The sequence below is a fragment of the Rhinolophus ferrumequinum genome, chromosome 9 (genome assembly GCF_004115265.2).
Source record: "Rhinolophus ferrumequinum isolate MPI-CBG mRhiFer1 chromosome 9, mRhiFer1_v1.p, whole genome shotgun sequence".
NCBI lineage: Eukaryota > Metazoa > Chordata > Mammalia > Chiroptera > Rhinolophidae > Rhinolophus > Rhinolophus ferrumequinum.
This window is the reverse complement of record NC_046292.1, coordinates 22,553,420-22,574,881: the sequence shown is the minus strand read 5'-3', so window position 1 is coordinate 22,574,881 and position 21,462 is coordinate 22,553,420. Positions and strand designations below refer to the sequence as shown.

Genomic DNA, 21,462 nt, shown 5'->3' with positions numbered 1-21,462 from the left:
TGCATCTGAATCTAATCCTGATACATTCTCACTGCTGCTGAAGTCACTTGGTTGCGTGGCATTTGGAAGCTAGAGTCCAGAAGCCAGATCCTCCCCTAGTCAGAGCAGTGGGGAACCAGCAGAAGAAAGGCACTTCCAGGCAAATAAATAAATAAATAAATAAATAAATAAATAAATAAATAAATAAATAAAATGCATGCTGGGCCTCCTTCCACAAATTGTAAATAACCAGGCCACTGGGAGGATAGAATGGGAGGTGGGCCTAGTAACACAGTTTATTAGCTCACAGAGAGCACTGAATGCTAGATTAAGGAATTGTCCCTTGCAGATAGGGGGACCCTCTCTGTCTTATCTAGTAATGACTCCACTTTGTGGATGCTCAGTGAATGACTATATTCTTTATTAATGGTTTTTGTTTAATAAGCAACAACGAAAGAAATATTGGAAGGTGGACCAGTTAGGAATCACCATCTAATCTACCCTTGTCTGCTTTTTACAGATGAAGTAACTGAAGCATCAATTCCTGGAAATGGTATTCCACCTATTCATGAGGAAAGGCAAACCGAAAACTCCATCTTGGGATGATGGTGTAGAGGGTGATAGAATTGGGGGAAGCCAAGACAGGCTGGCTCTTCGGCTTAAAATCTCAAGATGGCTGTCCTGGAACCCAATGACTGGGAGGAGACGAGGCTCCGCCCAACAGCCTGGCCCCGCCCCGCTCAGCCCCGCCTAGCGCCCACCCCACCGCCCGGCGGGGACGCCGGGGGTTGTGAGGTATCTCAGCAAAGAGCCTGCGCAGTGGGCAGCGGCGCGAGGGGCGGGGCGGAGGCTTTATAACCACTTTGTCAAAGCTGTTTGGTTTCTATCCTGGAGAGGGCCGCGGCGGCGGCGCCGGCGGTTGGCGCGCAGGGTGAGGGGCCGCTGAGGTGGGAGCTGTGGCGGCGTTGGGCGCCCCTCGCCTGTCGGCCTCTGGGGGCCATGGGCTCCGAGAAGGACTCCGAGTCGCCGCGCTCTACATCCCTACACGCGGCTACGCCGGACCCCAAGTGCCGCAGCGGCGGCCGGCGCCGACGCCTCACCTTCCACGGCGTCTTCTCCGCCTCGGCCCGCGGCCGCCGCGCCCGGGCCAAGCCGCAGGCCGAGCCGCCGCCCCCGGCCGCGCCGCCGCCGCCCTCCCAGGTCCCAGCCGCGGCCCAGGCCCCGCCGCCCGAGGTACTGCCCGCTGAGCCAGCCGCTGAGGCCGAAGAGGAGGCCGAGGCGGCGGTGGGGCCCGGCTTCGAGGATGAGGCGGCGGAGGGCGGCGGCCCGGGCCCGGAGGAGGTGGAGTGCCCGCTATGCCTGGTGCGGCTGCCTCCCGAGCGGGCCCCGCGCCTGCTCAGCTGTCCGCACCGATCGTGCCGGGACTGCCTCCGCCACTACCTGCGCCTGGAGATCAGCGAGAGCCGGGTACCCATCAGCTGCCCCGAGTGCAGCGAGCGACTCAACCCGCACGACATCCGCCTGCTGCTCGCCGACCCGCCGCTCATGCACAAGTACGAGGAATTCATGCTGCGCCGCTACCTGGCCTCGGACCCGGACTGCCGCTGGTGCCCGGCCCCGGACTGCGGGTGAGCGCGGGGGCGTGGCCGCCGAGGGCGGCGGGCTGCGGCCAAGGGGTCCCCGACCGGGTGTCGGATCTTGGGGACTGTACCCGCGCGTGGCCGGCCTGGAGAGGCGGCCCTGGGCGCAGCGTGTGTGTGTGTGTGTGTGTGTTTGCCCCAGCGTGGAGGGAGACGTGAGGGATGCCTCATGGAGAGAGAGGCGGCACCTGCGGTTAGTTGGTACCTGGTGACCATCCGTACGCCCAGGCGAGTTGCGGTGAAGGCACCCAACAGCCCACCCCTGCCCAAGAGCTTGAGGTGGGGGCTGAGCAGTTGGTGAAGGAGGGAGCTATCCATCAAGTCAAGAAGCGCGGCGGTTTCTTGTCGGTTAAATGCCCCCCTGTCTGGAGGTAAGGGGTGTCTCTTAACGAGGGGATATATGGCAAAAGACGGAATGAGAATATTCTGAGGGGGCAGCGCTTCGGAGAGGTGTGTCCATTGGCTAGTGGCAGACTTAGCAGCACTGCAGGAGAAGGGGTGCTCTTCCTGACCCCTCTGCTGAAAGTTGGGGGTGATGAGAATGGCACTAGGGAGGAAAGACAGCTCAGTGGCAGAGCTCTGGGGGCCCCCTGGACATTGTGTGTCTTCTGTGCCAAGCTACTGGGAGGCCCCATGTGGTTCTTACACTGCTGCTTTGGGCAGGGTGCGGAGTGAACAGACCCTTTCTTTGTCCAGGAAGCAGTGGATCACTGAGAAAGAAGGCTGCCTAGAGGTTGATCGGGTAGGAGAAAACGTGTCTCCCAGCCCCACTGATCTTGAGTTCTTGATGACGGTCTTTTTAATGCACCGTGTATGCTGAATTTTTTAAGGTCAGTGAGAAAATATGCAGTATCTGCAGAGACATAATACCACCGGATTCCACTGTCTGGAGCATTCATTGGAGACCCTCCTCCCCCCACTTTTTGAAATCTGATTGTGTATTACTGTTAGTACATCCTATGAATGATTGCATGCAGCAAAGAGGGGCTCATCTAAGTGGTTGGGAGTCAGACTGTGCTATTTTACCTGCTCTTTGACCTTGGGCAGATCGTTTTATTCTTGTGTGTCATTTTGGGGGGGACAAAAAGATGCTAGGAACTCCTTGCAGTGTTTACATGTAATGCTAGTAAAAAGCTTTTTGACCCTTGGCTTCAAAGGAGTTAAGGGCTTTTCATTGTAGCCTATATATCAAAGCTCTTTTAAAATTTCCATGATGCACTTGTTTGTTTCTTTCAAAAGAAGCCCACGTAGAGTGTCTAGGGGAGTAAGAGTTAGCTTCTGTTTTTCTATTCTGCCAAATTTGTTTAGAGATGGGTGTGTTATTTAACCTCACTGAGATGGGGCTTCTGAATTACTTTGAAGTGTTGTGGTCAATGGTACTGTGTCTATCCTGTTTATGGTAGGTCATTTTCACTTTCAGTTAAAAAGTATCAGAAAGGACCATGTAGACGCTTGGAAGTTTTTGCTTATATGTGGTAGTCTGGTGATCTTACTGGCCCTATGAGGTTAATTTATATGGGATCCATGTTTTACAGACACTTATTAATCTATTTTCTGAACCAAAGGAATTTAAATGAACACTGCATGGTTAATTTGGGAATAGTATATTAACTCCTTTTTTGAGATGTGAGTTTCCTTGAATTTTAACTGAGAAATGTGGCACCACTGATTATCTTTCTGGAATAGCTCCCTTTTTGTTTTTCGTTTCTCTGAAGTTAATCTCAGACTTTCTTCACATGAATAAAAATGGACAGGAGTTAATTTACAATCTTGATGACAACTTTAAATCATTACTGATTTGGAAGTTATTAAAGAATGAGGCCATTTCTTAATTTAGCCAAGTATTGGATCAGTTATCCAGAGTTTATTTTTTTAATTAGCTGGAAGAATTATAACAACTTTATATATAATTTTAATTTTTATTAAATTTATTGGGGTGACATTTGCTAGTAAAATTATGTAGGTTTCAAGTGTACAATTCTATAATACATCTTCTATATATTGAATTGTGTGTTTACCACCCAGAGCCAGTTCTCCTTCCATCATCATATATTTGACCCAACCCTTTATCCTCTTCTACCACCCCTCTTCCTCCTATATATAATTTTTAAAAAATGTGTTACCTGTGGATTTAAAGAAGGTGAAGTCTGGGGAAAGAAAGCAACCTAGCATCTGAGTATCCATGTGCCAGGCATACGTACTTTAATTTGATCCTTGCGGCATTGTAAGATAGATTTGATCTAGTTTTACAGACGAGGAAACTGAAGTTTAAATAAATTGAGTGACTTGTTCAGGGTCATAAAACTAGTGGGAACACTGGACTTAACTCCAACCAAGGTCAATATTCTTACCTCCCAGCCTCAGTTTTAAAAAGCACGGGCTTGTCATTATTATTGTGGATGCTACTGTTTGGATCATTTCATAAGGACAACACTGAGTGACACAAAGGTGCTAGAATCTATTTGTGGGTTTTTTTGTTTGTTTTTTTAAAGATTTTATTGGGGAAGGGGAACAGGGCTTTATTGGGGAACAGTGTGTACTTCCAGGACTTTTTTTTTCCCCAAGTCAAGTTGTTGTCCTTTCAATCTTAGTTGTGGAGGGTGCCGTTCAGCTTCAAGTTGTTGTCCTTTCAATCTTAGTTGTGGAGGGTGCCGTTCAGCTTCAAGTTGTTGTCCTTTCAGTCTTAGTTGTGGAGGGCGCAGCTCAGCTCCAGGTCCGGTTGCCATTGCTAGTTGCAGGGGGCGCAGCCCACCATCCCTTGCGGGAATCGAACTGGCAACCTTGTGGTTGAGAGGATGCACTCCAACCAACTGAGCCATCCGGGAGCTCAGCGGCAGCTCAGCTCAAGGTGCCGTGTTCAGTCTTAGTTGCAGGGGGCGCAGCCCACCATCCCTTGCGGGACTCGAGGAGTTGAACTGACAACCTGTGGTTGAGAGCCCATGGCCCATGTGGGAATCGAACCGGCAGCCTTCGGAATTAGGAGCATGGAGCTCCAACCACCTGAGCCACGGGGTTGCCCCCCTCTATTTTCTTTTCTGATTCTTAATGTTACCAGCCTCTTTATTTTTCTTATCTGAAATAGTCCTAATCCTTTCCTGACTTGAGAGACTTAATGTTTGCAACGTGTTTTAAGATCTTCAGTTGAAGGTGTTCGATAAACAGGGAGTAACTGTAAAATTCTGTTACTTCCCAAACAGGTGTCTGGGGTCCCTGGGGATGTGGTTAGTGGTTTGGCCCGTTTTTTTAATGCCAACAAAAAAACAGCTTGTTTTGTTTTGTTTTTTGTTTTGTTTTGTTTTAATCAAACTGGTTATTCTTCTGGGTCTGGTAAAAATGGTGGATGAGCACTAGACGAGAAGCCTAAACCCCCAAGTATCTCTTCTTCTCATATCTGACCATCTTTGCTGCCCGCAGATCAAGCTCTCCCTTTGCTCTCTGTGTGTCTATGTGTGTGTATATTGGCAGGGTGAGGGGAGCATGGAGGTGATCCTACCGAGTTCTGATCATTAGTTTTACTGTGATTACTCATGATAGTGGGAACACTATATATTAACAAATTCAGTATTTGTTTACAGAATAGTTGTAGAACAGAGCAAAGAGGCCTGAATTTTTCTTTTCACATACTTGAGACTATTTTATTTGTAAATAAGGGAACCAATTTCAGTGGGAAAACATTTGCATTATTATTTAATATTATTAAGTACCACTAAGTGTAATCTTTAAAACATACTTTTAAATGAGATAAAATTAACTAAAAATACAAATAACTGACATTTTTGTAGTTCTTTATAATTTTCAAACTATAACCTCATTCAGAAATAATTTCATGTTACTTTCATACAAGTAGATGGTGGTAAACTCATTTTATAAAGGAGAAACCAGTGCAGAGAAGTTTGTGTGGGACCCAATGTCTCACAGCTAATAAATGGTGCAGTTGATCCTGTTACCCCTTAGAGTCTCTGCTTTAACATGAAGTCTTTTTAGAAACCCCCAAATCAGGTAAATATTTAATGTTTTCCTCTCAAGTGCCCTGTTGACAATCTTTAAACCCTTTCAGAATCTGTAGAAGACTGAGGGGTGAGCAAAGGAGGCAACAGGGCAGATCTTCCATACAAATGAAGAGGAGATAAGGCTGTCTTGACCTAAATTCTTTGTGCATATCCACGATTCTAGCCTCTTTCCTGCAGAGTGCCTGCCCCCCTCCACCTGACTCCAATAGGTAGTACCAGCTATTGGCCTTCCTGGGCAACTGGACTGGACCATCCCATAAACAGGAAGCCTCTGTTTGTCTCTAGCATACTTATGAGGGAAGAGCAAGCTCCCTGAGCAAGACAGATTTCTCAGTGAAGGAGCAGTTTTCCTCTCTGAAGCCTTCTTGGACTGTTTTTAATTTAGCTCTGTACCATCTATTTCACAACTCTTCACTCAACTTCCCCCCGCCCCCCCCCCATCTACATCCTCCTTCAACTAATACATCTTTCTCATATTTGTGAAAGTACTCATTCTAAAGTGGAGCACTTTATATGACTCCCCTGCTTAAAGCTGTTCATATCTGACCTATATGATGAGTTCTAATGTCTTTAATAACTTATTTATATGATCGAGCCTTATGATTTAAGCCCCTTTATACTATCCAAGCATCTTTTGATTTTATTTTCTATTTTTCACATATATCAATATTTCCCAAGGTATATTGTAGTTATTACTGGAAAGAGAAATGTTTTGTGATAAATAAGCTTAGGAAATGTTGGATTGAACAAAATAAAGCAACCTTATTTCTGAGCTTCTTAGACCCTTGAAACATGCTGATATACACTATAAATTTTGTTAATGCTAATATGCAGTGTAAATTTTCAATCTGGTATAATTTTCCCAAATTTAGGTCACCAGGAAACATGTTTTTGTTTTTTTCTATGGCATCTTTAAGGCATAACTGAAACTTTCCCTGACTGTTTGCAGTTGTATAAACTCCCTTATGGTTATTCTGGCCTTCCTTCTTATTAGTGTCCTTATTTAACAATGAATCTTGTTCTCTGAATAGATTGAGAGCTCCTCTAGACTAGGATGTCTATATTCCAACTTTTTCTACAATACTATGAACAGAATCTTTCAGTTAGCTCTCAGAAGAATAGGATCAATAGTTGAATATTGATAAGAAAAAGAATACAAACAGCACAGTTTTTTGGACAAACATATAGGGGGGTGGGTAAGAAGAGAATGGACGGTGATCATTCAACAAACTCTTTTGAGAATTATACACTGTTGAACCTTAGATGAGTACTGGGTATTACAATAAGGACTTAGACGTGGTCCTTTTGACAGGGAGTTTTACCTGGTAGAGGAAATAGGTAGGTAGGTGGTAGATAGATCATTATAAATGCACTGCAACAAATACGAAAGAAAATACAAGCTTTTAAAGGACAGATGAAAAGTTTTGCATGACGGTGTCCACAAAAATTTCACAGAGGAGGTGATATTTGATCTGGGCCTTTTGAAGAATATGAGTAGGAATTCATATCAGGCAAAGATATAGATAGGTAGGGAAAAATGCATCTTAAACCAGAATGTTAAGAGCAAATGCCTAGAGGTACAGAAATACAAGACTATGTCCTGAGTCTAGTTTGGTTAGCTTCTGAATGCACAGTATGGGGAGCAAGATCTAGGAAGGGACTAGAGACCAATCTGAAAAGATACACTGGATTCAACTTGATAGGCCTGTCTGTGCTGGGCCAAGAAGTTGAGGTTTGAAGGACTTTTGCTGTTGTTGAAAGATTTTAAGCAACAGAGTAACATCATGATAGATAACTGTTTGGAATAGGAATTTGGATTGGAGTGGGGAATAAGGAGATCAGATAATAGTCTCTTGAAGTTGTCTGGCCACGAGGTAACATGGGTTTGAACTAGGGCAGGACAAAGAAAGGTAGTAAGGGTACATACAGCTCATTGTGACAACTTGGCTCACGTCTACCACCCTTACACATGCTCAGGGTTCATTTGTAAAATGAACTTGGAGCTGGGAAGTACAGATATCATATAGGAACACAGTTCTTTAACTACCAGGGTCTGTTGGAACATAATCAGGTTCATACTAACGGGATTTTTTTCCTCCAGGGCTGAAGTTAGATAATGCTGTGGTCTAGCTGTCACCCATTATGATGACTTAGGAAATTAACAAAATTAGTCAAAGTTGTATGAACTTAAGGGGGAGAAAGTATACATCTGTATTCTTAGCAGCATGTAATTTCCTACACCTTCTATTTACCTTCTAATTAAGCAAACCTGAATGCTTAGATAAGCTAAGAGCAGGAAGCAGGGTAGGGGAGAGATTCCAGAGTGAGACATGGAAGAGAAACAAGATGGTTAAGGCAGATTTGGTCTCAAGGATGAAGCTTTTTTTCCAATTACCTGGGGAATAAGATTGCTCTATTTAGAACTTAGGAGTTTACTCCTAAAGTGGGCTTACACAAAATTTTAGAATTAAGTTATAGTACTTGGCATATAGTAAGTCCATAGGTACATGGATAAATTTAAAAAATTGCTTTAGAGCAGAAGAATGCCCTGGGGAAAGTAAAAAACCCAATCAGAGGGGCGGCCAGGTGGCTCAGGTGGTTAGAGTGCTGTGCTCATAATACCAAGGTCTCTGGTTCGATTCCCACCTGGGCCAGTGGGTTGCGTCCTCCACAACTAGACTGAGAACAATGGCTTGACTTGGAGTTGGGGGTTAGGGGAGGAGGAAAGGGGGGAAAAGGAAAACAAAGAACCCAAGCAGGGAAGGTTCTCTAGCCTTCATTCAGTATAGGTATTTTAAACATGAACCAGTATGCTAGACCCTGGAGATGAGAAATGGATGATACTTTTCCTTGAGTGTAGACTGCTATGCATATGAACATAATTACAATATGTGATAAATATTATGAAGTAATTATGCACAGGCATGAAATAGATAACCAGCTAGTGGATTTTGTAGAGAACATTTGAGCTGGTTTTTAAATGAGTAAGTATTTGCCATGTCAAGAAGTAAGGAAAGGACATTTCTAGGCAGAAGAAATAGAGTATGCAAAGGCTAGGAAGTAGGACCAAAAAAAAGTGCTGTTTTTATACCATACCTTTCAGAGCAAGATCTCAAATGCAGTTTCAGACCATGTTTAGTTACACTTGAAGATGGCAAGCACCTATACTCCATTTTGGGAATAGAAACTAAGGTTTGGGGATTTTTAATTAGTTCAGTGTCATGTAGTATGAGTCAGGGCCAAGGAGCCCAGACCAGGCGCCCAAAAACAGGAATGCCAAATCACGTGTCTTGAGTAATTCTGAGTAATTCACGTGTCTTGAGTCATGGTAATACATTGATGTGGGTTCATGAGTATTTGGGATTATTTTACTTCTTTGGAACCAAATTCCACACCCAAAATTGACATTGCCAATCCTATCAAATGTTCTTATTTAAAAATAACGGGGTGGTTGGGGGTAAATTGTTAAATATTTACTCCCACCATGTAAGGTAGGAATGAATGGATCATGAAATGTTCAAGGCTTCCTACTGGCAGTCTATCTAATTTGTATCATCAGAGGTTGATTTAATACTTTCTGTGATCATCTAGTCCCTTTCCCATTTAACACACAATAGCAAGCAAGTTACTTTCTTCAGGAGAAATGTTGTTTAGTAATTTTGCAGCTAGATTTGCTCAGAACCCCTACAGGATATGAATCATTTACATTCATACATGGACGTACGTTGATCTATTCTCCCTTTGCTCTTTCTGAGAAGAGTTTCAATATGGCAAATATTATATAATATAGATACCTTGTCATCGATATTTTCAGTGTCATTTTCAAATCAACTTGCAGAATCTATGATAAACCTGAGAACTTGAGTTGCTCTTATGAACACTGATGCACATTCAAATAAACAAACCATAGGATAAATCCTCCCCCAAAAAACCATTATTAGCCTTTTGTGTAAGTGTTTGAGGTCTTTGGCTATTGGAGGAATAGGGGATGACAAACCTCAGATGGTAACAACTAAGCCTGAAATCATTGACCTGTCTAAAAATTGTGTGAAATTTCACAACTGCTGTCTTCCCTTCTTCATTTTTTCTTAATTAATTAATTAATTTAATGTTTTATTTTAAATAAGTGTCCACTTATTAGTGTAATCTGAGTACTTAATTGACATATTTAGAATTAGTCACAAAGGCTAATATTTGTACATATATTGGATTTTTGGGGAGAGTAATTCTTAGTAAAGAAACATGAATTATAAGAAACAGTTAATGCTGATGCTCATAAATGCTGGTACTCACAGATTCTGAATTGCCCATCTTTACTGAGAATATGGGTCAGAAGAGAAGGGAGGAGATATGGCCTTAGGTCTATATTAATTAATATGGTAGATAATTGGTATTCTTGGATTCTGGAGCCTGTCAAGAGAAAAAGGTATTTTATGGTATAGATTTGAACTGAGAATGAAAGAAAAAAAGTATAGAAAGATAATATGAACTTGCAGTAGGAAAATTTGATCATGAATCCATCTATGGCTATTGTCTCTCAGGCTGTGGTCAGACTGGCTTCGCTGTAGAACTTAAAATGAAAAAGTACACTTGCTTTAGTTTTGGCTATAGCTCTTTAATTTTACAAATGTTCCATCCCTTAATGTAAACAAATTATTTTCTTTTTAATTAAAGTTTATTGGGCTGACAATTGTTAGTAAAGTTACACAGATTTCAGGTGTACGATTCTGTAATACATCATCTATATCTCACGTGTGTTCACCATCGAGAGTCCTCCTTCCATCACCATATATTTGAACAAATTCTAATCTCTCTAAATACAGTAAACCATCAAAAGGAAATCATTTTGTACCTTGTTGTTTATGAAACTTGCTGTGGCAAACTGCTCCTAAAAGTTTAAACTATGACTGAGTACATGCTAGAAATTCAAGCTAAATATGCTATTTCCCCCTATTTTTTCAGGAAATTTACTTTCTCACACAATACGTTTTGCAGTTTGTTAGGCACACTTGTGCATATGTGTTATATGTGTGTTTTTTTCCTCTACATCATATGTAGTATTGGGGGGTGCCAAACAGTGTTACCCCACTGGAATTGATGAATGTCTGTCTTGGTTAAATCATTCTTACCTTTCTGATACCACTTCTTATTTCCATACCCAGTTATGCTGTTATTGCCTATGGCTGTGCCAGCTGCCCAAAGCTGACCTGTGAGAGGGAAGGATGCCAGACCGAGTTCTGCTACCATTGCAAGCAAATATGGCATCCAAATCAGACATGCGATATGGCGCGTCAGCAGAGGGCGCAGACTTTGCGAGTACGGACCAAGCACACTTCGGGTCTCAGTTATGGGCAAGAATCTGGACCAGGTATAAACTGCCATTGTCTCATTTGTCTCTTTATTTTGTACTTCATAACATGAGCCCAAAGCTGGGAGAGATTACATTATTTTGTAACCGAGTATTTCCTGGGAGCAGAAAGCAGAAACTATTTGACAGTACTTTCAGTATTATATTTGATATGTAGCTTCCCTCTCTGACCATTACAGGTTATTCAACCCAGGTAAAATTGGAATACAACAAAATTGAATCCTCTGGTTTCTACCTTCTTGATAATATGTCTCAGATTGTACAGCAGTTAGGTCCTTTTGCAAGGGGCCTTTTCACAGCTTTAATGGTGAGCAAAAAGAAAGACATTTAGTGTTATACCAGAACTGTTTTTCTATTAGCCTTAAGCATCACCACTTTTGGAAGCCGGCTACAGATTTAAGGAAAGGAAATCATAATATGGATTAATGATTTACCTGGAAAGGAGGAACATCACGTGTTCAGTTCCGACCTTTACAAGTCAGAGTAAACCTATTTTAAAATGTCAGTGGGTTCATTGCCTTTTATAAATGTATTTATTTCACTGATGTCATTTGGGAGAGGCTAGTAGGAAAGATTTTACCATCCACTTTTTCCTGGCACAGCATTAATCTCCTAAAATTGTCATTTTAATAGGATAGTTCCTCGCTTGCTGTGAAATTACCAGGTGTATGCTATGTAGCATATCCAGTTGTTTTTCGGTTTTGAATTTAAAAGTATAATGGAAAAGGACTATGAATTACATGTTAACCACACATCACAATGCTACTAGGTGAGCCTGAGAAATGAATTTCCTGAACTAAGGTTTTTCAAAACTTAAAGCCAATTCCAGTCTGCAGACTAGTCTTCCTCCTGGACTCTACTTTTAATTCTGCCAGACTATTGGCTGGTGAAATTTCAGTTTTTTGGAAACATCTTCCTCTCTAGGGAAGTCTCCTTGCTCAGAGTGTGTGGCTCAAGTGCTACCATGTTTCCCCGAAAATAAAACCTAACCGGAAAATAAGCCCTAGCATGATTTTTCAGGATGACATCCCCTGAAACATAAGCCTTGGTGCGTCTTTTGGAGCAAAGATTAATATAAGACCCGGTCTTATTTTCGGGGAAACACAGTATGTAAGATGTCAGTTTTGGGAATAGGAAGTTCAATGTAAGACAGGATCCATTTTATGAAATTTCCTGAGGTTTAGATCCAGCCTCCCGGTGAAGTGGGTGGCACAATTTGGAATTTTCAGTCAAAAGTTCTTGACCGCCTCCTCATTTTTCATATGTACTCCTAGGTATAATAACGTCAGTAGATTTAACAGGGGGTATTTTTCTATCTGTTCTTCCTTCCCCTTTAGCAGATGACATCAAGCCATGCCCACGATGCAGTGCTTACATTATCAAGATGAATGATGGAAGCTGTAATCATATGACCTGTGCAGTGTGTGGCTGTGAATTCTGTTGGCTTTGTATGAAAGAGATCTCAGACTTGCATTACCTCAGGTGAGACAGATCATGTGTCCATTGCTTTTATAGGCTTGTTCTCTTACTGATTGAGGGAAAAGGATGTCAACAAGACATAGATGTCTGTCCTGTCATTATAGCATAAGGAAACTAAAAAAATTCCTCTGAAGCACCCCTCCGATCACGTTTTCCTCCAGTTCAGCAACTTCCAGGAACTGTTTTCATTGCCTTCCAGATAGAGTTCAATTTCCCTAGCATGGCTTTTAAGGCTTTCCACGGTCTGTCCCTAATCTTCGTTCCTAGCTTTTTCCATTTGCTTTCATACATGTTATATTCCAGATATGTAATCTGGGCTTGCTGTTCCCTGTGTCTCTTCTGTGTTATCTTACCCCTGCATACTGTTCTTGTTCTTTGCTTTGTCTGGAATGCTTTCTAATCACCTCACCCTCCCAGCAACCCTCTTTTAACCTGTTCAGTTCTTATCCGTGCTTCAAGGGCCACTTAAATGCTGTTCATGTGTGATACCTTCCCCAGCTTTTTCTGCCTCATTCTTCTTCACTGACATTCCTTAAAGGTTTCTTTATAAATGTCATCACTACTTCTTGTACATGTCTAATTTTGCTAAACTATATAAGTTTCTTAAGGCCAGAGTTACTTTTCTATAGCTCCTTGCATATAGTGAGTTTCCAAAGAATTCATTGAGTGAATATTAAAATACTGTTCTGAAGGAGTCAGTATTTACAAATTTAACATTCATTGTGTGGAGGAAACACTTTAATTTCCAACTTAGCTAACATTTGAGTACTTATACTTTTCAATTATTAGGGACACAGGGGTGCATAAGACATGATCCTTACTTTTATGATTGCTTATCCCATCTGGTAGGGAAGATAGGACAAGGGAATGAACAAAAATATTTGGACTAAAAGGGCTGAGTGTACAAGTGGCCAAACTCAAGAGTATGAAACTGAAACTGACATAAAGGCTGTGACAAAGTCTGTTTATATCCTTTCCCAGGAACATGGTTTACATTATTTATTGGATGTGTTAGGACATACGCCAAGAAAACTTTGCAAACCAGAGTGTTCGTTAGCTGCAAGGCACAATGTGTTTGGATCAGGTGTCAAGTGTGCAGGCTCTGCAGGATCCCTAGTAGTATCAGTCAGGGAAACTAGATCAGTGTTGGTAGGTCAGGGGAGACAGAATTCAGCAGGAAAGAAGAGAGAAGAGGTTTCAAGTGTGGAGGCCAGCCTTTACCAAAAAACAAAGTAAAGAGCCCAGAGCTCTAATAGTCTGGCCTTGTCCTTTGCTCCCTTCATGTGATATATTCATTTCCTGGGACTTCTTATAGCTGTTAATCACTCCTATTGAAAAGAAGGCTGTTGCCCTGATCAAGCCCTCTGGTGACAACAGCGGCATCTGTAACACTGACATTAACCCCAGTATGTTTCCTCCACAGCCCCTCTGGCTGCACGTTCTGGGGCAAGAAGCCATGGAGCCGTAAGAAGAAAATTCTTTGGCAGTTGGGCACATTGATTGGTGCTCCGGTGGGGATTTCCCTCATTGCTGGCATTGCCATTCCTGCCATGGTCATTGGCATTCCTGTTTATGTTGGCAGGAAGGTAAGACATTGAGTTCTGTGAATGTTTCATTTTCAGGTTTGTTGGTAAAGGTTTGAAGGTAGTGGGGAGGAGCTTATGTTCAGAGCTGCCTAAAAACCAGCTGGTTCTTGGATAAAAATAACCTTAATTTCTTAAATGGATTTTCATAAACCCCCAAGAGATCTCAAAGTTCTTATTAACATCCTGGGCCTGGTTTATCTCAGTGACTTAAAGGTGAAATGCTTACTTTACCCTCGAGTTATTTTGTCTCTTCTTAGATTAACTTTTTCTGTATTAGTTTATATCATCCTGGTCTGATTTAGGTTAAAATTTGAGAAAGATCCTTCTTTGGGGTGGGGGGTATGTTTTAATATAGATAGAGTGTATGGGAATATTCACTTGTCCTTTTACCCTCTGGCAAAAAAAAAAATTGATGTCCTAACCTGCTGACCTGGATTTTCTTTCTTATTCTTAGATTCACAGCAGGTATGAGGGAAGGAAAACCTCTAAACATAAGAGGAATTTGGCTATCACAGGAGGTGTGACTTTGTCGGTCATTGCATCCCCAGTCATCGCTGCCGTTAGTGTTGGTAAGAAGCTAGCCAAGACCGCACTTCCACGCCGCTGTCCCTCTGCCCTCTGCCCTCTCCCATCACCCATCTCCCCCCTCTTCCACCATCATATCCTACTTCCCCCCCACACCCCCCATCAGGTTTCTGACTATAGCAGTTTAGCCAGCTGGCCAGAGGTTTCACCCTGAAGGCCCCTGTGTTTTATACCAAACCCACCTTGGGTTAACTCTCTTAGGCACTATTATAATTATCAGGCCACACTAAATTATCAGGGATCTTTCAGAGATGGTTGAATTAAAGAATATTACTTTAAGGCCTAGTTTTTCACCTTTCATCTTCTATTTTCTCCACGGACCATGGAACCCACAAAACAAAATTGCTTCTATTTTGATTTGCTTAATGCTTCACACTATTTTGGGAGGCATGAGGGTTTGTTTTAGAGTAATAATAATACAACTAACATTTATGGAGGCTCTCCATGTGCCAGTAGCAGTACTGAATGTTTTGTATGTATGTATTCATTTAATTCTCATAGCAGCACGGTTGTAATAGGAAGGTACAGTAATTTGCCCAAGGTCACTTAGCTGGGGTGTGAATCAGGGCAGTCTGACTTCAGCGCCTTTGCTTTTTACAACTAAGCCTCACACAGCAGTAAGATTGTGGAATTAATACTGTGGTGGGATCCTAACCCCAGCAGTCATTTATTTAATGTTTGGTTATTGATTTGTTCTTGGATTAGCACTTCAACAGTGACTAGAAGGGGGAAAGTGAAAGCAATATATACTTGCTGTGCTGGACACTGTATGTTCTCTTTTGATCATTGATAACCCTGGGAAGATATATCCAAGGTCATACGGCTAGTAAATTGGAGCCAGGATTCTAATCCAGGCCTTTCTGATTCTAAGCCCAGTTGTCATTCTGTTAAACCAGTCTGCCTCTTTGGGACTAGCCATCTTTTGCCTTTCCTTGGCCCTTTATAAAGTGATTTGTCTGTGCTGAGGCTGGGAAGGAGAATTCAGGACAGTTGCAACCTGATGGCCTGCTGACATGTTCTCTTCTCTTCCCCCAGGTATTGGTGTCCCCATTATGCTGGCTTATGTCTATGGGGTTGTGCCCATTTCGCTCTGTCGTGGAGGCGGCTGTGGAGTTAGCACAGCCAACGGAAAGGGAGTGAAAATTGAGTTTGATGAAGATGATGGCCCAATCACAGGTAAGAGGAAGATTTTTATATCCTTTTGAATTTGTGGGACACAAGGTAAAAATCAGTAAAATTTAGCACATTTTACAGGGAGCTTGCCATTGGATTACTTTGGATAATGAGTTTTGTAGGGGGTAAAGTATTTTTAGCTTTTCATTTCTTTGTTCCAGAGTTATTAGGTTAATTCCTCTGGTACTTGCCTCTGTGTGGCAGGTACAAACTAGTAGGATTCCAAGTAACTCCAGGTTCACTGGTAATAGTAGTGATTATAATAAAGTCTTAAATCTGCACAGTACTTTATAATTTTCAGAGGACTTTACACAATTATTATCTCACTTGGTTTTTTACAGCAGCTCTCTGAAGAGGGAAGGGAGAAGCTATTATTATTCCACGTTTAATGGGAACTTCTTTAAGCTTTTGTCTCAACATCTGTTTAATGGGCTTAGGAGCTTCTGCAGAGATGGGACTAGAGCAATTTTTCTGACTTCTACTTTGATGTTGTTTCCACTCTATCATATTAACTCAGCTGGGGCACAAAGATCCCCAAAGGTTTTTCAAGCTTCCTATTAGAATCAGCACATGAGACCTAAACGTATTTTGAAATCTTCATGTTTGATTAGATGGTATCTAAGGTATATTTGAATAGTGGACTTGGAATCCGAATTGTAGTTTTGTGTGACTAGCCATGACTTAGACAAGTCATTTAGTTTTAAGCTTTTGTTTCCTCATCTAAAATCAGGGCTATTAGTGCCTAGTTGTTGGGAAGATTAAATATGAACATATGGTAAAACCCTTGATGTGTGGTGGCTGCATATAGTGGCTTTTCATTAACTGAGTAGGTAAGTGCTTTTCTGAGTGAATATTGTTCACTCTGAAGTCACTGCAGGAAAATGCCAGACTTTTTTGATGCTGTGCTATCTTGAATTAAGATGTTCGGTTCCTTCCTCAGTGGCAGATGCCTGGCGAGCCCTCAAGAACCCCAGCATTGGAGAAAGCAGCATTGAAGGTCTGACGAGTGTCTTGAGCACCAGTGGAAGCCCGACAGATGGACTCAGTGTTATGCAGGGTCCATACAGCGAAACAGCCAGCTTTGCAGCCCTCTCAGGGGGCACACTGAGTGGGGGCCTTCTCTCCAGTGGCAAGGGCAAATACAGCAGGTAAGCAAATAGATAATCTCTGACAGCACCAGTTGGAATTGCAATAAGTAACATACCTGTATGAGCCATTTCTCTCTGCCAGGCACGTCCCATATGTCATCTCATTTTGATTTAATCATCAATGGTTTTGCTTTTCTTTTTTTTCTTTTATAATAAGAAAATAGTCTTAAAGAGGTTAAGTGACTTACACAAAGTTCAGTGTTCTTTCCACTGTTCCATATAAAGATAATCTTGACTTCAGATCCTCCCTCTACTTTATTAGGCTGTCTGCTTTAGGAAGGGAAAGCAGACATTTTTGTAGAATTTCCAAGACTGTGCTCTCTATTAGGCTTGTCACTGGCCTTCGGTTGAACAGCATTTATGCTTTATTTTGTTGGCTTATTGGTGCTATGATCTTATTACCTTCCTATTCCCATTTATTAAATAAAGAAAATAAATCCTATGAGCTTATATTGAGAATTTGTAAAGCTTTATGACTAAAAAGGTTGTGACTTGTTTGGTCATTTCACCAGTTAGACAAACCAGAGCATTCAGAGGAACATAACAGATGTTACATGAGAAGCAGTTAGTTGAATGTTTTGAAGACAAGAGGCCTGAGGAGGGGTAAAGGTAAAGCAAAACAAGGGAGGGAGGGCGGGGCGATGCTTGCCTTCAGATATGTGAAGTGCCTGGAACTGGAAGAAAGGATTGAATTTCTGACTCATGCTGTGAGGTGGATTAAGACGACTTGGCTGAAGCTAGAGGGGAACTAATTTTGTTTCATTATAGAGAATATAGAGAAAATCTATATCAAATCCAAAGAAGGAATGGATTACCTTAGTAAATACTCAGCTACCTATCCCTGGAAGTATTTAAAGTGAAACCAACCAGATGGCCATTTGGCTATTAGAAGGAGTCAAGCAGCAGATGGCAGAAAGACTGGATCCCACACCTGAGTGCCTGTCAGTCACGTGGGAGGCTCTTAAAAATAGACTTCCGGGCCCTATCCTAGTATTCATAAATTAGAATCTCCTGGAGTGGGATCTGTATTTTGAAAAGCCTCCCCAAGTGATTCTAGCATAGTCATTGCACGAACTACCACCTGGGAATCATGTAAGTAGCTGGCCTTTGTGAACGTGATTCCGTGACAGAGCCGAAACTAGAAGCCAGGTCCCTGACTCAATGTACTTTCCGTTCTACTGCCTCATTTTCCCGGGCCGTGGCGCAGTCTCAAGGGCCTCTGAGGCTGGAGCAGCACAGCAAAGGCACAGGCGGAGGGACGGAGATGGCTCGAATGTGCAGCTGTCGCTGCTGCTGACCTGTCTGTGTCTCCTGCTTCTGGACGTCTCTAACCAGGGGATCCCGCCCCCACATGCCGGAGAATTCACTGCTGTGCTTTCTTAAAACCAACACCCCTGCAAATAAGCAGACAGACCTAATTGGAGACTGACTTACTGAAACTGCAACTTACTTAGCCAGTCCAGCTGTTCCAGTTCTATAAAAGCCTTTTATAGGAAATGAATGAGTCAGATGGGTTTGACTGTGAAACCCATTGTGAGGAAATACTTACGTGTATAACAAAATGGTATTGGAGCCAAGAAAGGAAATAGTATGGGTTCTTAGCTCTGAGACACCAGTGGAAAAGTTTGCTGCTCTTATAGGAGGTGGGCTCCTGTATGTCCTTCGATCTCATAGCTTCGGGGTAAGTTGATTGCTAAATGTTTTGAGTTCCTAGTACGTGCAAAGAGCTGGAGGGTAAAGTGAATAAGATAAGATCTTTCTTTTTTTTGGATCTCACAGATGAGTGGATCTCTGTGGGAGCACTTCGCAGCAAGTGACTGGTTTGCTGGGAGAGTGAGGGGGAGATGACACTTTCTTTGTTAAGGACGGAGTATGACTTTGTCATCTAGAGAAAGGAAATGTCCAGAGAGTGGGACTGGCATATGCAAAGTCATGGTGGTATAAAATGTGTATAGGTGTGTCAGGAAAGAAAAAGTTGAAAATGTTTATGACTTAGGACGTATGGTGAGAGAGGAGCCGGAGAGAGAGCGTGGACACAGATGAGGAAGACCTTAAATGCTTCTTGGCAGCAGGGAGCCGTGAGAGGACTGGGGAAGTGATCAGATCTCTGTCCTCATTGGCACTGATCTGGAAGTTGTCTGACTTGGACTCGGGGCTACTGGATAGAGAGCCCAATTGCAATTTTCCAGGCAGGAGATGTTGAGGCCTGAAGTTAAGCAGTAGCAATGGGGGTAGAAAGGAGGGGACGATTTCCATAGATATGTGTATTTAAGAGAGAAAATGTGTGGGCATCTCTTTGGCAATTGGAGAAGATCAAATCAAGTCAGTTTGCAAGAGAAGAACGGAAGAGATGTGTGCCAGGAAGCAGACTGTCTCGGAATACCAGGCCTCATATTAACTTGCACGTCCCCTCTTTACACAGGTTAGAAGTCCAAGCCGATGTCCAAAAGGAAAATTTCCCCAAAGACACAGCCAGTCTTGGTGCAATTAGTGACAACGCAAGCACTCGCGCTATGGCCGGTTCCATAATCAGTTCCTACAACCCACAGGACAGGTATGTGAACAGTCAGATGCCCAGGAGAGGTTGCATTTCTTGGTCGGGTACTAGGCCTTCAGTAGCTCAGTGCCTTATGTTAGGGCTCTGTGTGCCATCTAGTGGGAGATACAGTGTGTGTACTCCGAATTCATTGAGCAGGTTCTTGGCGGCTCTTGATTGATTCTTCTTGTTAGCACTTGATTTTTAGAGGTTTTTTTTCCTTTCTTCCTTTTTTTTTTGGCTTTTCTTATCTATTAAACAGTGTAATTATTCACATGGTACTTAAAGAGCTGGATTGGTGTTCATTGTTGTCTGTGGGTCTGTGGTTTCTGCTCTCCTGTTGCCCTTTGCTTGATGTGGCTCCTGTAGCCTATTTTTATTTTTGAGAAGCTAGTATACCTGGTATGATGTGATTGCAACACTCCCTTCTGGAAAGTTTTTAGTTTCTTCTAATTGTGGCATGGTAGTAAAAAACTATGACTCTTCCTTCACTTTCATATTTGGGTAAGGTAGTGTGAGGCTCCGACACTTAGTTGAATTTTGGAAGCTCTTTCTTGGCAGAGAGGGGTGTGTATGTGTTTAAGTTAACTGAAGGGATCTAGTTGTTGTTCTCCATCTTACTTGAATGTGAGGTTAATTTTTTATTTTTGCTAAACGCGAGCTCTAGTCTGCTGACCTGTTTTTGGACTTCCTAATCCTGAACCCACAAACTGCTTTCACCAACAGGTAGAGCATGACTCATGCATGACTCAGCAAAGTGGATTTTGTCTCCACAGAGAATGCAACAATATGGAAATCCAAGTGGACATCGAAGCCAAACCAAGCCACTATCAGCTGGTGAGTGGAAGCAGCACAGAGGACTCGCTCCATGTTCATGCTCAGATGGCAGAGAATGAAGAAGACGGTGGTGGTGGTGGTGGTGGTGGTGGCAGCGACAGCGGCAGCAATGAAGAGCATCCCCCCTGCAGACACCAAAGCTGTGAACAGAAAGACTGCCTGGCCAGCAGATCTTGGGACATCAGCCTGGCCCAGCCTGAGAGCATCCGCAGTGACCTGGAGAGCTCCGATACACAGTCCGATGACGTGCCAGACATCACTTCAGATGAGTGTGGCTCCCCTCGCTCCCATACCGCAGCCTGCCCCCCGACTCCCAGAGCCCAAGGTGCACCGAGCCCAAGTGCCCATATGAACCTCTCTGCCCCAGCTGAGGGCAAGACTGTCTTGAAGCCAGAAGGTGCAGAAGCCAGAGTATGAAGTGGAATGAACGCTCCTGTTCTGAGAAGCACACTTGTAACTGCATCTTTTGGAATCTTTTTTTTTTGGGTGTGGGGTGGGGTGGAGATTTATGTATTTTATTTCAAAGATTCTCTGGTCATAAGTTTCCCCCAAGGAAATTCTAAGAAATTTGCAATTTCTTAACAGATAAAACATGGAAATTTTGCCCTTAGTCCCACCCTTCCCCCCTCCCCCCGCCTTTTTTAGTTTTAATTTATTGGTTACACTCATGGTGGCAATCCATGAGGTGTGTCAAAGAGTGTACAGATGTATGTGTGTATATTGTATGTATGCTAACATTACTTAAGGACACATTTTAATAAAGATTTCTGTTGCAATTCAACTCATCTCCTTTTCCTTGGCGTGGGCAGTCCTACAGAGCCAAGTGTTTGAAACAGACCACTGCATGTTTAACAGTCTCTAGATCTGAGTGCTCCTAATCCCAGGGAAGAAGGATTGTATTCTAATCAGACTGCAGGGGAGTCATCGAAACCAAGGACTCCTAGCATGACAGGAAGCAAAGCTAGGCTTGTTTTGGACTATGTAGTCAGACTGAAGAAATAGCTGAGTCAGCCAAATAGAGCAGCTGTAGATTAAAATGAACTTTGTTTGCCCTCTAGAGGCAGCTGTGCAGCTTTCCTGTTACAGCTTTTTATTTAGCCTTTCCTGTATTGTAGTCACTA

The 21,462-nt window shown here is 42.8% G+C and overlaps 1 protein-coding gene across 3 annotated transcripts; it reads left to right on the top strand.

Moving 5' to 3' along the window:
- Window positions 1-863: 863 nt before the first annotated feature.
- On the top strand, window positions 864-21,122 carry RNF19B (ring finger protein 19B). 3 transcript variants are annotated; one of them, XM_033115219.1, is made up of 9 exons: window positions 867-1,607; window positions 10,792-10,997; window positions 12,338-12,479; window positions 13,900-14,062; window positions 14,517-14,631; window positions 15,683-15,823; window positions 16,761-16,968; window positions 19,391-19,522; window positions 20,281-21,122. In XM_033115219.1, exons 1-9 carry the CDS (start codon window positions 979-981, stop codon window positions 20,756-20,758), a joined length of 2,214 nt encoding a protein of 737 aa, XP_032971110.1. In that variant the 5' UTR covers window positions 867-978; the 3' UTR covers window positions 20,759-21,122. The 3 variants fall into 3 exon arrangements, with proteins under 3 accessions (XP_032971111.1, XP_032971110.1, XP_032971109.1); XM_033115218.1 differs by having other exon boundaries at window positions 12,335-12,479; XM_033115220.1 differs by lacking the exon at window positions 19,391-19,522 and having other exon boundaries at window positions 864-1,607; window positions 12,335-12,479.
- The last annotated feature ends 340 nt before the right edge of the window (window positions 21,123-21,462 follow it).